Source organism: Xenopus tropicalis, chromosome 9 (genome assembly GCF_000004195.4).
Source record: "Xenopus tropicalis strain Nigerian chromosome 9, UCB_Xtro_10.0, whole genome shotgun sequence".
Classification (NCBI taxonomy): Eukaryota; Metazoa; Chordata; class Amphibia; order Anura; family Pipidae; genus Xenopus; species Xenopus tropicalis.
In genome coordinates, this window is record NC_030685.2 from 18,253,219 (window position 1) to 18,269,769 (window position 16,551).

General features: G+C 45.4%; 1 protein-coding gene across 3 annotated transcripts in view; it reads left to right on the plus strand.

The window, feature by feature from the left end:
• The window catches only part of cacna1h (calcium channel, voltage-dependent, T type, alpha 1H subunit), a 312,629-nt gene that overhangs the window by 248,695 nt on the left and 47,383 nt on the right, over positions 1 to 16,551 (plus strand). For all 3 annotated transcript variants that reach the window (XM_031892923.1, XM_031892925.1, XM_031892924.1), the window contains exons 11-14: positions 9,329 to 9,480; positions 11,962 to 12,147; positions 12,427 to 12,544; positions 15,937 to 16,092. In XM_031892923.1, coding sequence (XP_031748783.1) covers positions 9,329 to 9,480; positions 11,962 to 12,147; positions 12,427 to 12,544; positions 15,937 to 16,092 — 612 coding nt within the window. The remainder of the gene's footprint in view (positions 1 to 9,328; positions 9,481 to 11,961; positions 12,148 to 12,426; positions 12,545 to 15,936; positions 16,093 to 16,551) is intronic.

Here is a 16,551-nt window from a genome sequence, read left to right on the forward strand (position 1 = left end):
CCCTGGTCGCTAAGGTAATTTGAACCTTAGAAACCGGATAAGTGCTGAAATGCCAAACTGGAGAGTTGCTGAACGAAAAGTGAAATAATTAATAAAAAAACCCCACAAATAATAAAAAATGAAGACCAATTGCAAATTGTCTCAAATTATTACTCTCTACGTCATCCTAAAAGTTAACTCAAAGCTGAGCAGCCCTATAAGTGTCCGTATTTCATAATCAGTATTGGAAAGTATTTTATCGGCATTCCGACGTACTTTCATTTTTTCGGTATTTGGTATTTAGTCGTTAATTCTAAGGTAGAGAAAAACAATAAAAACTCAATAAAGGACAGATTTCAAAGTAACAGACTCTCAATAAAGAATGGATTCTGTGTGTTATCCATATTAATTTCCCAGCTAATTACCAATAGGTTGCTATTGTAACCGACATCTGAAAGGGAGTTTCAAAAGCAACGTGCCAGATCTAACAGATATGGAAAAGCGCTGAATGGGTCCATCAGTCAGCGACACGGCTGAATTATTTAGCGTGACAAAGGGAACGATGTAGAAAATCATGCTGGGATGTGCCAGGGAAGGAAATGGGGCATCAGGAAAGTGGAACGTGGGACCCAATGCGAAGAGCACAGAAGCTGCTGCGGAGGAAGGTTTGCAGTTATATGTGCAGGGAATATCTGCACTTACTTATTCTTTAGGTGCCTTGCCATCCCTCTGGGTAGGGTACATCTGTGGTTACTAATCTGAGCGTACCACTCACTATGCCATCCCTCTGGGCAGGGTACATCTGTGGTTACTAATCTGAGCGTACCACTCACTATGCCATCCCTCTGGGCAGGGTACATCTGTGGGTACTAATCTGAGCGTACTACTCACTTTGCCATCCCTCTGGGTAGGGTACATCTGTGGGTACTAATCTGAGCGTACCACTCACTTTGCCATCCCTCTGGGCAGGGTACATCTGTGGGTACTAATCTGAGCGTACTACTCACTTTGCCATCCCTCTGGGCAGGGTACATCTGTGGGTACTAATCTGAGCGTACCACTCACTTTGCCATCCCTCTGGGTAGGGTACATCTGTGGGTACTAATTTGAGCGTACTACTCACTTTGCCATCCCTCTGGGCAGGGTACATCTGTGGGTACTAATCTGAGCGTACTACTCACTTTGCCATCCCTCTGGGCAGGGTACATCTGTGGGTACTAATCTGAGCGTACCACTCACTTTGCCATCCCTCTGGGTAGGGTACATCTGTGGGTACTAATCTGAGCGTACTACTCACTTTGCCATCCCTCTGGGCAGGGTACATCTGTGGGTACTAATCTGAGCGTACTACTCACTTTGCCATCCCTCTGGGCAGGGTACATCTGTGGTTACTAATCTGAGCGTACCCAGGGTCGGACTGGCCCGCCGGGACACCGGGAAAAGACCCGACCCTTGCCGGCACTCCCCTGGCACAACGTTCCTCCCCTGACGCATTCAGTTACGCTTGCTCAGGGGAGGGCATCAGGTGGGGGACCCTGCAGGGGGGGGTTAGGGAGGCTCAGCCCCTTCGCTTTGCCATGCCCCTGGGCAGGGTATATCTGTGGTTACTAATCTGAGCGTGCCACTTACTTTGCCATCCCTCTGGGCAGGGTACATCTATGGTTATGCATTCTGTATATATAACATGTCCTGTATCTGGTCCAAATACATCTATGGCTACTAATTATTTATGCCCCACTCACTTTGCCATCCCTCTGGGTAGGGTATATCTGTGGGTACTAATCTGAGCGTACCACTCACTTTGCCATCCCTCTGGGCAGGGGACATCTATGGTTATGCATTCTGTATATATAACATGTCCTGTATCTGGTCCAAATACATCTATGGCTACTAATTCTTTATGCCCCACTCACTTTGCCATCCCTCTGGGTAGGGTACATCTGTGGGTACTAATCTGAGCATACCACTCACTTTGCCATCCCTCTGGGTAGGGTACATCTGTGGGTACTAATCTGAGCATACCACTCACTTTGCCATCCCTCTGGGCAGGGTACATCTGTGGGTACTAATCTGAGCGTACCACTCACTTTGCCATCCCTCTGGGTAGGGTACATCTGTGGGTACTAATCTGAGCATACCACTCACTTTGCCATCCCTCTGGGCAGGGTACATCTGTGGGTACTAATCTGAGCGTACTACTCACTTTGCCATCCCTCTGTGTAGGGTACATCTGTGGGTACTAATCTGAGCGTACTACTCACTTTGCCATCCCTCTGGGCAAGGTACATCTGGTCCAAATACATCTATGGCTACTAATTCTTTATGCCCCACTCACCTCGTCCTCTGTTTGGGTAGGGTACATGGTTTCTATAATATATATGTGATTACCCAAGTCATATGCACCTTATCCTCTGTCTGGGCAGGTTAAATCTGTTCTTACTCATTCTATATATACCATTCCCTTTTAGGGTTGCCACCTCTCCTGCCCGGGATCTCTGGGCAGGGTGTGACATCACGGAGGTGGGGTGTGACATCAAAGGGGCGGCCCACCACATCGTGGAGGCGGGGCTATGACTCTGCAATTGGCCAAGATAGTTTTGACCTGGACAGCCCTACCAAAACAACCGGGCTGTCTGGTTCAAAACCGGACAGGTGGCTACCTTATTCCCTTTGCCTGTCCAGGGAGGGAGCATCTGTAGTTACTCATTCTGTGTGTAGACAGTAGGGTTGTCCGGTTTTGACCCAGACAGCCCGGTTTTCGGAAAGGGCTGTCCGGGTCAATACCTCCTGCCCAGTTTTCAAAATTTGGAAAGGACTCACTGAGATTGACATGGCGATCAGCCAGTCAGCAATTGCCGTGTTATAGCCCCGCCCAGTGATGTTGTGGCCCTGCTTCTTCCCCGCACCTGTGACGTCACTGCCTGCTCCCTGCCCGGCGAGAGACGCCCAAACAGTCTGTGGCTATTGGCAAATACCAGAGGGGCTGCTGTAAGATGCCATAGACAGTCACTATTTATTGGGCTGGGGGGGGGCTGTTTGGGCCTCTGTGTACTTGAAATGCCAGGGCCTATTTTGTATCCCAGTCTGGGCCTGATATAGAGCGATAGTTCCCATTCCCATGTGCCTTAGGCTGCCCACCGCTGCCCTATACAATAAACTGTTTATACAGAGTAAACATCATGATATTATATTTATACAATTTCTATTTTTATATCTATTTTTCCTTAACCATTATTTTTCCTCTTTCCGTAAACTTTTCTTATTACATAAGACATGAATCCCCCCCCCCCCCTCCCCCGGTCACATTGCCCCGCTGCCGGTTTTATCTTTGTCTGCACTATGCCTTTATGTCTTTGTACATGAAAATGCAGCTTTTTGGAGTGATGAAATGGATTGGAGAAAGTGGGGAGCGGGTGTGGGAGAAGGGAAGGTTATCTAGACGTTCAAATGACAGCCTTATCGCTTTAATTGAAGAGATGCCTTTAATTAAAAGGAAGGCGACACGCGGCGGGAGGAATCCTGCAGATGCCATTACTAAAGTGCCGGCGCGCTTCATGTATATATTTTCCTTTTATTGCCTGCTTTTTCCTTGCTAAGTGACACCGCGCTAGATTTGCAGATCTGAGTGGGACTGTAGGGATCAATACTGGGGATATTCTCCTAAATAGGAACATATTTCCAGTAAAAACAACACAGTTTTTAAAAATGTGACTAATGTTTTATGGCGCTGAGAATGTTGGTTTGGTAATGCCGTAGTACATGCCGGCGGTGTGATAAAATAACTATTCTGAGTTGGAGGGAAAACATGGAATATTCTGGTTATGGTTAAATGTACCCCCTATGTGTAGGATCATCTTTGATCTAAGTGTATATTGTGTGTAGCCAGCCGGCTCTGTCTGGTCCTTCCAAGGTAATTGCCCCCTACTGTGAGGGCACACCAAGCCAGACCCCCCCTGTAACAGAATGCACATAGTTACCCCCTTGTGAGAGTTGTGTTCTGTCGGGGTAATGCAATAGACTGAACTGGGCATGCTCACTAAACAGCAGCTCATTGGCCCAGTGGTATTAGCTGTGATTGGCCCCTCTGGAAGCTGCCTTTGGGTTGGCAGAAGGAACCAAACCCTGTTCAGCATTTACGACAGGGGCTGCTCCCTTTCTGGCTTACAAAGATGGTTTCCAACAATTTGTTAGTCTTTGTACAGAAGATCAGAGGTACAGTCAAGGCTGTGCCCTGCCATAAGGAAGAGACTGCCCAGCTGCCCAAGCCAATGCAGCTGAATATAAGCACCCAGTGCCCAATAGTTCCATTCCTGGCACATCCTAGGAACAAGAGCGCAGGCTGGCTACCATTTACTTGCTGATGGGAACATGTGAATGTCTATTTGCCGTTCTCCAATAAATGCCTCATCCTGTTATACCAACTGTTTGTTTTGGGTCCTGCCCTATGTCTGGGAACTCACGGCTCGGTGCCGTCACAGGCGGTAATTGGCTTGAAGTTATTTTGCTCTTCTCTGATATGTCAGAAGGGGGCCAGAACTAGGGGTAAACAGAAGAGGCACGTGCCTAGGGTACAACAGAGGGGGGCGCTAGTACACCCAACTAAAAGAGTGGCAATGCGAGGAGATCCAGGACAGGGGTTGTGCCTAGGGTTGCCACCATTCCAAAGAGTTGGGGCACTAAAGGGGACAGGGTGATGATGTAAAAGGGGCAGGATGATGATGCAAAATTGTGGCTGCTGGAAGGAGAGCAATGGGGCTTATCCAGGAAGAAATAAGGTAAGATCTCGGCACACTGGGGTAGTTTGCGGGAGGGTCGGGGCAGACTAGGGCTATTAAGGGTATTGAAAATTTACCAGCAACTAGATTGCCATTAAATACTGGCCACATGGGAACCCTATGTGTGCCTTGGGTGCACCACATGCTCAGGGGCGCTCCTGCCATAAGGCACCGTGACAAACTTCTCTAAGGCTGCAGGCCTCAAAAGACACTCCTGTTGACTTTATGAGACACATTTCCAGTTATTAAAGAGAAATTCAACTCTTGTAGTGCAGAAAGCACTATTGTCCCCCCCTGGACCCTCTCCAGCGCTGGAAAGGTAAGCACTCCTCCATTAACTTTGACTTGGAAGTGCCCAGTGCTGCTCCCTACAAGCAGGGGGAGCTCTCAAGACTAAATTTTGGTGGTGTTGGTCTTGTCTCAGTCTCGTGTATTCTACGCTTAATCTTGTGTCTGTCCATCTTCTAAAACCAGCAACCAAAGTTTGTCAGTATTATTATTATGATTGTCATTCTGTTGTCCCCACAACAAATGAAGGTGGAATTTGTCCTTCAAAAACCTACATGACTTGGACATTTCGGATATAAAGCATTACAGTATTTCTGTAGGGTTCCTACTTGACTTTACACGCTAGAATTCCCCGCTAACCCTTTTTTATGATTCCTAGGCCAAACACTCATTTCATATTTAAGATAAAAGAGACCTTTCAATTATGGCGCTTCCCGTAATATGTACAGGCCTTGTAAATTATCAATGCACGGATTTTATCTCAGCTAGAAATTCCCAATTATAGATAGCGAGCCGAATAAAACCTGTATGTAGCAGAATATTTCCCAGGAGATGCCCATGTATTTAATGCCATTCCGTGGGTCTGATTCTAATGTGCCCGGAGACTGAGATTAAGGATAAATGGCTTCAGTACAAACATAACCCAGCCTCTGCCATCTAGAACTACAAAGCCAGTTTAGCCATAGTTATAGCACCCAGAGAATGCATAGAGGGGTCCCTAGATGTTAGGTTATGTTCTCTGGTGGGCCAAGGAGGCCCAGTCTAAAGGTCCCCACACACGGGACGATTCTAGCTGGCGATATCGGTCCCTTAGACTGATTCGGCAGCTAATCGGCCATGTATGGGGACTACCGACGGGCCTGCCTGACCGATATCTGGCCTAAAATTGGCCAGATATCGATAGGGCAGGTTAAAAAATCTAGTCGGATCGGGGACGATGCGGTCCCCGATCCGACTAGATTTTTTAACCTGTCCGGGCCGAACCGACTTTGCCTATAACCGTCGTTGTTTGGCCCCAGGGCCAAACGATCGAATTAGCCTGGATTCTCCCGATATCGCCCACCCGTAGGTGGGGGATATTGGGAGAAGATCCGCTCGCTTGGCGATGAATCTGAAGGTGTATGGCCACCTTAACCCTGAAATTCCACCTATAGTTCTTCCGATGTTGCTGAAATGCAACTTTTTTGGTTGTTTGGGCCCTGGTAGAGCAAAGTTATAGGGCCACAGAGTTGCCATGCTTTCTATTCCCACCATGTAAATTCCCCCAGATAATCAGAGCAGTACTAATTTATCAAACAGATTCGTTCAGTGATCTGTTAATAATAAATTTACTAAATGCGTTCCATATGCTGAACAAGTAAACAGCGTGTTCTGCAGTATAAATAATGGATTAATACCGGGCCAGATATGGTGAGTCCGCGGCTTAGTCATAAGACTGAAGCACTTTGATCAGTTACACTATTTAAATATGAATTTGCTGTTTAGTTTAGCGTTGATCATAGAGGGTTTACGTGTGGTTAGAAAGGTCTTTGCGCAGTCAAATGATAGAGATGTGCTATTCATCAATGTTAGGGACTTACTATTGTTCCACGGTTTATTTGTTTAAACTGTATATTACTCATACCCTCCACCCCCGGGCAGTTTGACGGGGGGAGCAGAATTGTCAAGGGTTTACTGCAAAATGTATGCCCCCAACCAATAGGGGTGTAAACAGTCAGTATTACAGGTCCCTGCTTGATTGGCCAAGTTACCCATCAGTCACTTGGCCAATCACATTGTTGATTATGTGAAGCATAAAGATCTGTGGGAGGTATCAGCCTGAAGGACATTTAGGGTTAAATTTGGGGTGAATTCTAATTGGTTGCACTGGATAATCAAGGACTAATTTCAAAGTGACTGTAATAACAATATTCTCTTTGCTCCAAATTTTGGCCCGTAGAAAGAGACCCATAAATTCTGCAATGAAGGTGGCCGAGTGTTCCTAGGGGACTGTCTGCACACACATTATACCATGCAAGTTTCCATTGCACGTCTCACTTCCCTGCCATGGACTAGTCCGTGTCTTAAAAGGGAGCAGTATCTCTCCTTTTGGATTCTAAACATAATACATAATATATATACATACCCATACTGGAACTCTGCTCTATGCAGACAATTTTCGCTAAGCTGAAAACCTACTAGAAGACATGCCCGAGGCGGATATCATCAATGCATTATTAATGGTGACTGCTGTGGCCCCCGGCCACGAGGTGCTCTCGTCACATGTTCTGTACCAGGCCATCCATAATGAGAGAAGCTCACTGACTCTCTGCCAAATGACTGATCTTCTAATTAGCTCCTTCACACGCCAACAGATTTCACTCCTTGATGGAAGCCATGTTTCACACTGAAAAGAGTTGAATAATCAGATCATAAAGAAATGTTACTCCGTGCCAAAAGGGTGGATGGGTTCTACTAAATGTGCACTTTATCACAGCACCGGGGGTGTAGGAATGAAAGTTACTTCTTTTAGTTGCATTACACAAACTCAACACAAAATATATAGTATATATGGGTCATCTTGTTACGGTTCTAGCCTTGTTATGGACTAAGGGGGCCCAGCCTGAAGGCAAGTTAGGGGGGGATTTGGGGTGAGTGCTTATTTGTGCCCTGGGTACCCCTGGAACTATAGCAGGGTGACTGTTACCCCAATGTTTCTATATATCTGTAACCTTGTTATGGGCTAAGGGGGCCCAGCCTGAAGGCCAGTTAGGGGGGGGATTTGGGGTGAGTGCTTATTTGTACCCTGGGTACCCCTGGAACTATAGCAGGGTGACTGTTACCCCAATGTTTCTGTATATCTGTAACCTTGTTATGGGCTAAGGGGGCCCAGCCTGAAGGCCAGTTAGGGGGAGATTTGGGGTGAGTGCTTATTTGTGCCCTGGGTACCCCTGGAACTATAGCAGGGTGACTGTTACCCCAATGTTTCTATATATCTGTAACCTTGTTATGGGCTAAGGGGGCCCAGCCTGAAGGCCAGTTAGGGGGGGATTTGGGGTGAGTGCTTATTTGTGCCCTGGGTACCCCTGGAACTATAGCAGGGTGACTGTTACCCCAATGTTTCTATATATCTGTAACCTTGTTATGGGCTAAGGGGGCCCAGCCTGAAGGCCAGTTAGGGGGGGATTTGGGGTGAGTGCTTATTTGTGCCCTGGGTACCCCTGGAACTATAGCAGGGTGACTGTTACCCCCAATGTTTCTATATATCTGTAACCTTGTTATGGGCTAAGGGGGCCCAGCCTGAAGGCCAGTTAGGGGAGATTTGGGGTGAGAGCTTATTTGTACCCTGGGTACCCCTGGAACTATAGCAGGGTGACTGTTACCCCAATGTTTCTATATATCTGTAACCTTGTTATGAGCTAAGGGGGCCCAGCCTGAAGGCCAGTTAGGGGGGGGATTTGGGGTGAGTGCTTATTTGTGCCCTGGGTACCCCTGGAACTATAGCAGGGTGACTGTTACCCCAATGTTTCTATATATCTGTAACCTTGTTATGGGCTAAGGGGGCCCAGCCTGAAGGCCAGTTAGGGTGGGATTTGGGGTGAGTGCTTATTTGTGCCCTGGGTACCCCTGGAACTATAGCAGGGTGACTGTTACCCCAATGTTTCTATATATCTGTGACCTTGTTATGGGCTAAGGGGGCCCAGCCTGAAGGCCAGTTAGGGGGGAGATTTGGGGTGAGAGCTTATTTGTACCCTGGGTACCCCTGGAACTATAGCAGGGTGACTGTTACCCCAATGTTTCTATATATCTGTAACCTTGTTATGGGCTAAGGGGGCCCAGCCTGAAGGCCAGTTAGGGGGGGATTTGGGGTGAGTGCTTATTTGTGCCCTGGGTACCCCTGGAACTATAGCAGGGTGACTGTTACCCCAATGTTTCTATATATCTGTAACCTTGTTATGGGCTAAGGGGGCCCAGCCTGAAGGCCAGTTAGGGGGGGATTTGGGGTGAGTGCTTATTTGTGCCCTGGGTACCCCTGGAACTATAGCAGGGTGACTGTTACCCCAATGTTTCTATATATCTGTAACCTTGTTATGGGCTAAGGGGGCCCAGCCTGAAGGGCAGTTAGGGGGGGATTTATTGTTTATATATTATATACTAATGAAGCTGAATATGTCTAATGAAAATTGCATATATTACCCTTTTGTTCCAGTGTCAGACATAATGGTTAGGTTACAGATGACAGTTGATGCTTACCATTTCTGTATATTGGGGGAGGCTCACACTAACCAATGACATGTGTTTTCCAGCCAGAAGAACTGACTAACGCCTTGGAAATCAGCAATATTGTGTTTACAAGCATGTTTGCGCTGGAGATGCTGCTGAAACTCTTGGCCTTTGGGATCTTTCAATACATCAAGAATCCATACAACATCTTTGATGGGATCATTGTCGTCATCAGGTGAGTGATTATTGATAATTGATAAGTGTGTGCTTACCAGATACATTCTTGTTCATTATTCCTTAGTAGCCTGATATTCAAGAATGGGTTGAAAACATAGTCTATTTGTGAACAGTTTGATAGTCAAGCTGGTGGGCTTGCAGGATGGACATCGCTCATGTATGTATTTTTTCAGCCCTCAGATGGAGACCCCAGCAGGACTTATATAGGGTATTGAAATTTTCCTAAACACTGGAGTTAATGAGAGTAGGTAGAAAAAATCCCCATTGGCTCTTGTCTCATATTAACGCATCACTCCACTGATTTGATTGGCAAGTTCCCCTTACATATGGACGTCCTGTCCTGATAGATTAAATTATGGTGACAAAATTGCTAATAGCATCCCACTTATTGATGAATGCATTTTGATATAATGGAAGTGTTTGAAGGACTCAAGCATTCCATAGCCACAACCAATCATGGTCCCCAACTCCTGGAAACATGACAGCAGCGATCTTCATTAGACAAAGGACAATTTTTAAAAATGAAATATTAACATAGTAACAGTAAGTTAGGTTGAAAAAAGACGTACGTCCATCACGTTCAACCATAATGCCTATATATAACCTGCCTAACTGCTAGTTATTCCAGAGGAAGGCAAAAAACCCCATCTGAAGCCTCTCTAATTTGGGAAAAAATTCCTTCCTGACTCCAAGATGGCAATCGGACCAGTCTCTGGATCAACTTGTACTAAGAGCTATCTCCCATAACCCTGTATTCCCTCACTTACTGAACAGCCATCCAGCCCCTTCTTAAAGCTATATAATATATCAGCCAGTACGACTGGTTTAGGGAGGGAATTTCACAAAGTGACAGTAAAAAATCCTTTCCGAACTTAAAGGAACCTCCCTTCTTCTAAACGGAGTGGGTGCCCTCGTGTCCGTTGGAAGGACCTACTGGTAAATAAAACATTAGAGAGGTTATTATATGATCCCCTTATATATTTATACATAGTTATCATGTCCCCCCTTAAGCGCCTCTTCTCCAGTGTAAACAAACCCAACTTGGCCAGTCTTTCTTCATAACTGAGACTTTCCCTACCCTTTACCAGCTTAGTTGTCCCTCTCTGGACCCTCTGGCTGGCTCTTTAAGTCATTACACTCTTACAGTCTACAATGGAATGGACTGTCATAATCCTACTCTTACAATGAAGTGCTCTCCGTATTGCTGCCTTTCTGATATCTGTATCCGGTGAGTTAGCAGGACTCGCGGCTCTGGGAATGTTACATTGAGAGCAAGTAGATTTAAGTGGTATAATTTAATGCCATTACATGTGAGACGAAGGAGAGTGACAGGAAGAATAAGTCGAATCGCCGCAGTTGGACGTTTTCCTAACCTTTCCGTCTTCAAGGTCCGACCACAGATCCCTTTCCCACTCTTAACAAGATTGGAAACTGAGAGGAAAGTCAATACTCATTTTTCCGTGGCCACACCAGATGGCTATTCAAAGTTTATTTAATTAAGTAGAACTTTGAAAGAAATTGGCTTTTTGAATTGATTTGCTTGTTGCAGGTTAAAGCAAATCTCACCGAGCTCTACGGAGTAGAAATTGTCTGTTGCATCTTCGTGTAATCAATGTGTCATTGTTAGGAGCTCTGTCGCGTGCCAACTCGGGCATGACCAAGCCTCGGGGATGTCCCCTCCATCGCTTGATGTAATCTACACTCAGCAGCTTAGGGCAAGTCAGGCTCAGCATTTTTCTCTAATACGACGTGTTTATTTTACTCTCTGAGCCTGGATAGATGTCTGACTTTAATAGGTGCAATCACAATGGTAAGCCCTTGGGGGATCCAGAGGCCTGAGCACATTGCACCATTTCAAGTATCCAGGCGACTTCATTAGCAATAATTCACTTGAAGCATATTAAATGTCCTGTAGACATTCGGCTGCGATTTAAAACAGAGCTCCTAAACCCCTTAAGCGCCGCGAAACGTAGAATCCAATAAAAAAGACCGTAGAGCTGGCGCCGGAGATTCAACATTTCTCAGTCAGCACGAAAGGGAAATAGCTACAGATGTCTTCGTTTTTTCGTTTTGTCTTTGCTATATCATTAGTAGCTATGACAGAACTAAAATTGTCAGCAGGTCTGATGGCAACATTGGAAAGTTTAGAGTAGAGTAGAGTTTCAATATGCTGCTCAAATACAGATGGAGCGAACTTTGTTTTGACACCACACTGCGCACCACAACACACTACAGCACAATAGGCCACAGCACTCATGTCAGTGGAGAAAGGTAAGACTGTGCTCTGAGTGACATCGATGGACATGGTGAGCCTTTCTAAGCTAAATGTCTAGATAAAGTTTGCTCCATCTGTATATGTAGAAACCAAACACACTTTACCAAGAACAATGAAGTTCTTTCTCTCTTTTTTACTGTTTGTGACATTGGTCTTTCCCATGCATGCAGTGCCTTTATCCAATCAATGATCTCTATATTGCAGTGTGTGGGAAATCATCGGTCAGTCGGACGGAGGTCTGTCTGTGCTTAGAACATTTCGCCTCCTTCGTGTGCTGAAGCTGGTACGATTTATGCCAGCACTGCGGCGTCAGCTGGTGGTCCTGGTGAAGACGATGGACAACGTTGCCACCTTTTGCATGCTTCTTATGCTCTTCATCTTTATATTCAGGTACTACATCATTTTTTAAACACAGTAGAGTAGTCAAAACCAATTTTAAAGTTCTAGTAAATTATTTAGAGAATTCTGAAATGGAAATAGCATCCTTAGGGGTGGAATCTAATTGCAAGCCTTATAACAAGGAGTACCAGTGTCATATTTTTGCTGATATCACGGTTTTGTTGCCCTGTCTTCTGTGAACTTTTAAAAAACATCAGTTTTATATCAGTTGTGTTGTGATTGATGGTTTGCCAACTTGTATTTTCTTTCTTGGGTATCTGGTGTATGCAGCATCCTTGGCATGCATCTGTTTGGGTGTAAGTTTACTTGGACTGCAGACACCGGAGAGACAGTCAAAGACAGAAAGAACTTTGATTCTTTGCTTTGGGCGATTGTCACCGTCTTCCAGGTAAGGGCATTGCATTCTTTTACATATCAGTACTGGATATAAATATTTATATGTGCTCTCTGTCCAATTGGCCCAAGGGCTGAATCAACAGAAAGCTTACAAGGAGCTACACACAGTATGGTTACTTTCCTAGCCTTGCTAAGAGCACTAACCAACCTTATTATCACAGGGGGTCAGTTGGTTGTTGAGAACAGTCTTCCAGGCTTCCTTTTTAACAGACCCAATTTCAGTAATATAGCTACTGACGCATGGGTCACTTAGGAGGAAATTTACAAGAGACATGAACATGTAAAAGTAAACAACGGCCTGGGACCGGATGGGATTCATCCAAGGGTATTAAATGACCTTAGCGCTGTGATTGCCAAACCTATGTACTTAATTTTTTTAGGATTCATTGAGGTCTGACATGGTGCATAAATATCCAAGGCTATTTTAATACTAAAATCTACAGATATGGTGGTGGAATATAAAGTTTATTTAAGTAAATGCCTAGATAGGTTGGTATGGACCTGTGTGTGCTGGGGTTTGCTTTGGTCTTTTTCCAACACAACTTACCTATGTAACTAGTTGCTGTCAGCTCTCCATGCACCATGATGTGCCCGACATTGTTAGTGAGCAAATTACATTTTCAAACCTGCCCTGCCAACTGATATGTGTAGAATGTGGATAGGAGTAAGCACAGTTTTATTCAAGTTTTTGCATAAGATGTTGTTGGTACGTAGGGTTGCCACCTCTGCCGGCTTTCTTAGTCAGGTAGGGGGCGGGGGGGATGTCACGGGGGGCAGAGGTGGGGCTGTGACTTTGTGGGGCGGGGAAAAGGTGGTGTTTTGACGTCACGGGCAGGACTATAACACGATCAGTGAGTCCTGCCCAGTTTTCCTAATTTGGGAAACCGGGCAGGAGGTTTTGACCCAGACAGTCCTTCCGAAACTGGGCTGTCCTGGTCCAAACCAGACAGGTGGCAACCCTATTGGTATGTGTATGGCCAGCTATAGTGTGGGAGATTGACCGATTCAAAATGGCAAAGCATTCCAGAGGCATGCAGCAATCAGGGAGAATGGTTTTATTTGTAAATCAGCTCTTGTGGGCAGATCTATAGAGAGGAACGAAGAAGGAACCAGGAAGGAGTGTAACCTTAATGGCAGTATGATTCTGGGAGAGCTCTGTTTCTTAGTGTTTTAGGGTAGATTTGTAAGAGTGGGTGTTAAGAAGGTCACAAGAAATGAGAAGGTCACCAAAGGGAAGAGTGGGAATCTGAGTTAAGGTCCCCATACACTATAAGATCCGCTTGCTTGGTGATGTCGCCAAGCGAGCGGATCTTCACCCGATATCCCCACCTACGGCTGGGGCCAAACGATCGGATCACATTTGTGGTTATGGGGTAGTCGGTTCGGGGACCGCATCAACGAGCCGATGCGGTCCCCGATCCGACTGGATTTTCTAACCTGGCCGATCGAGATCTGCCCAATTTCAGGCCAGATATCGGTCGGCCAGGCCTCTCTGTTCTGCCCATACACGGGCCGATTAGCTGCCGATTTGGTCCAAGGGACTGATATCGGCAGCTATAGTCGGCCCGTGTATGGGGACCTTAAGATTGGGAGGGGCAGGTGAGGGAAATGGCACAACAAAGGGGAAGAATATCTTGGGCAAATTATAAATGTGGCAGTGACGAGGGTTTAGAGAGAAATCCTTTGTAAAAACAGTAGGGACGGAGAGGAGATGAGCATGTGTAGTATAAAAATCTATTTCATTTGTAAAGAATAACTGGAATAAATATAATGACTTCCTTGAGGACTGAACTGGTTGAGGCACTTAAGGATGACAGTAAGATGGGCCAAGCTAGCTCTTATCTGCCAACAAATTACATTACTCTACGGCTTCCGGAATTACAGGCATTTTATGAAATTTGACCGTACTCCTTCACATTAGCATTTTTTTTTCATTATCTTTGTCAAACACAACTGGGGAGTGGGAGCATTGGGATAAATTGAGTTCAGGGTTCAGATTTGAAAGCCAAAGATTGGTTTTCTGAGTTTTAGGCCTGGGATATAGAGTTAAAAAGGAAAGCCCTGTTTTTCTGTTTCTCCTCAGACTGGTGTTTTTCACTGGGAACATATTTCCAATCACAAATCTAAATCTATTTGAAGTCACTTTAAACTAAACTCTCATCCGAAATGCAGCCTCCTTTCTGGCCTGACCTCTAAAAGTCTCATTAGAAAATGTTATTCCAAAGTATTTCAAATGCGTTTCGCTTATCTGACACCGCCATCCGGAGCTGAAATGTGAAAATTTTAAAAGCAGCCGTACCCTTCCCTTTGAGGTCCGACAGAAATGATGTCCTCAGTAAAAAAAAAATATTTGGATTGAATAAGGAGAATTGCATTCGTTATTAGGAGTTATTTATATAGTTTTATTCAACTTGTGATAAATGTATGTTTATTATCTTACCTCTTCTCTTATTGGCTGATTCCAACATGAGTTAGGGTGCCCATACACGTGAAGATCTGCTCGCTTAGAGAGGTCACCAAGCAAGTGGATCTTCTCCCGATGCATAGAGGCTGCCTAATAGCCAATCGACCCGTGTATGGCCACCTTTAGCAATATGCATAGAGGCTGCCTAATAGCCAATCAGTCCGTGTATGGCCACCTTTAGAAATATGCATAGAGGCGGCCTAATAGCCAATCAGTCCGTGTATGGCCACCTTTAGAAATATGCATAGAGGCTGCCTAATAGCCAATCGGCCCGTGTATGGCCACCTTTAGCAATATGCATAGAGGCTGCCTAATAGCCAATCGACCCGTGTATGGCCACCTTTAGCAATATGCATAGAGGCTGCCTAATAGCCAATCGACCCGTGTATGGCCACCTTTAGCAATATGCATAAAGGCTGCCTAAAAGCCAATCGGCCCGTGTATGGCCACCTTTAGTAATATGCATAAAGGCTGCCTAATAGCCAATCGGCCCGTGTATGGCCACCTTTAGCAATATGCATAGAGGCTGCCTCATAGCCAATCGGCCCGTGTATGGCCACCTTTAGCAATATGCATAGAGGCTGCCTCATAGCCAATCGGCCCGTGTATGGCCACCTTTAGCAATATGCATAGAGGCTGCCTCATAGCCAATCGGCCCGTGTATGGCCACCTTTAGCGATATGCATAGAGGCTGCCTAATAGCCAATCTTAGCCCTTATTTGGCTCCTCCATGAACTTTTATGGTGCTTGTGTTGCTCCCCAAGTATTTTTACATTTGAGTAAGAAAGGTTGGGGGACCCCAGTTTTAGAATAAACATTAAATGATCTCCAACTGATGTTGGACTATGACTCATTATTCTTTTAGAGTGGGGCGTCTGTTTCTTGTCTGTTTCTGTAATCTTTTTTTTTTTTCTCCCAAGATTCTCACCCAAGAAGACTGGAACATGGTCCTATACAATGGCATGGCTTCCACCTCCTCCTGGGCAGCTCTCTACTTTGTGGCCCTGATGACATTTGGAAATTATGTGCTTTTCAACTTGTTAGTAGCCATCTTAGTCGAAGGCTTCCAAGCAGAGGTAAAGTGATGAGAGCTTCAAAGGGGGGACTTTTATTTTTTTTTCCTATACGTATGTGATTGAAGTTTGAGATGAATTTGAAGGGGACATAAGCTTTCCATAAAACCTTTGCCAATCAGCATCAAGTAGACTGAAACCTTGGGAGTCAGCATCATGAAGCCTCAGACAAGAAGGGATGTGGCCATACACGGCCAAGGCAAACCCCGCTGCTCAGCTCTGTATGTGCCACACAGGGTAGATGGAATGGGGGAACTTGGATCATGTGTTTAAGTGGTGCCCATAATTAAAAACCCTTTTGGGGGGCTTCAATTAGATGAACAAAAAACACAGAGCTGTGTGTATACAGATCAGACAGGATTTCAAATGGGGAATCCTTTTCTATTAAGTGGGGTGTTGGTGTTTGTCTTCAGCAAACTTACTATAAGAATCCAGCTCTGATGTTGCTGGACTACAGCTTCC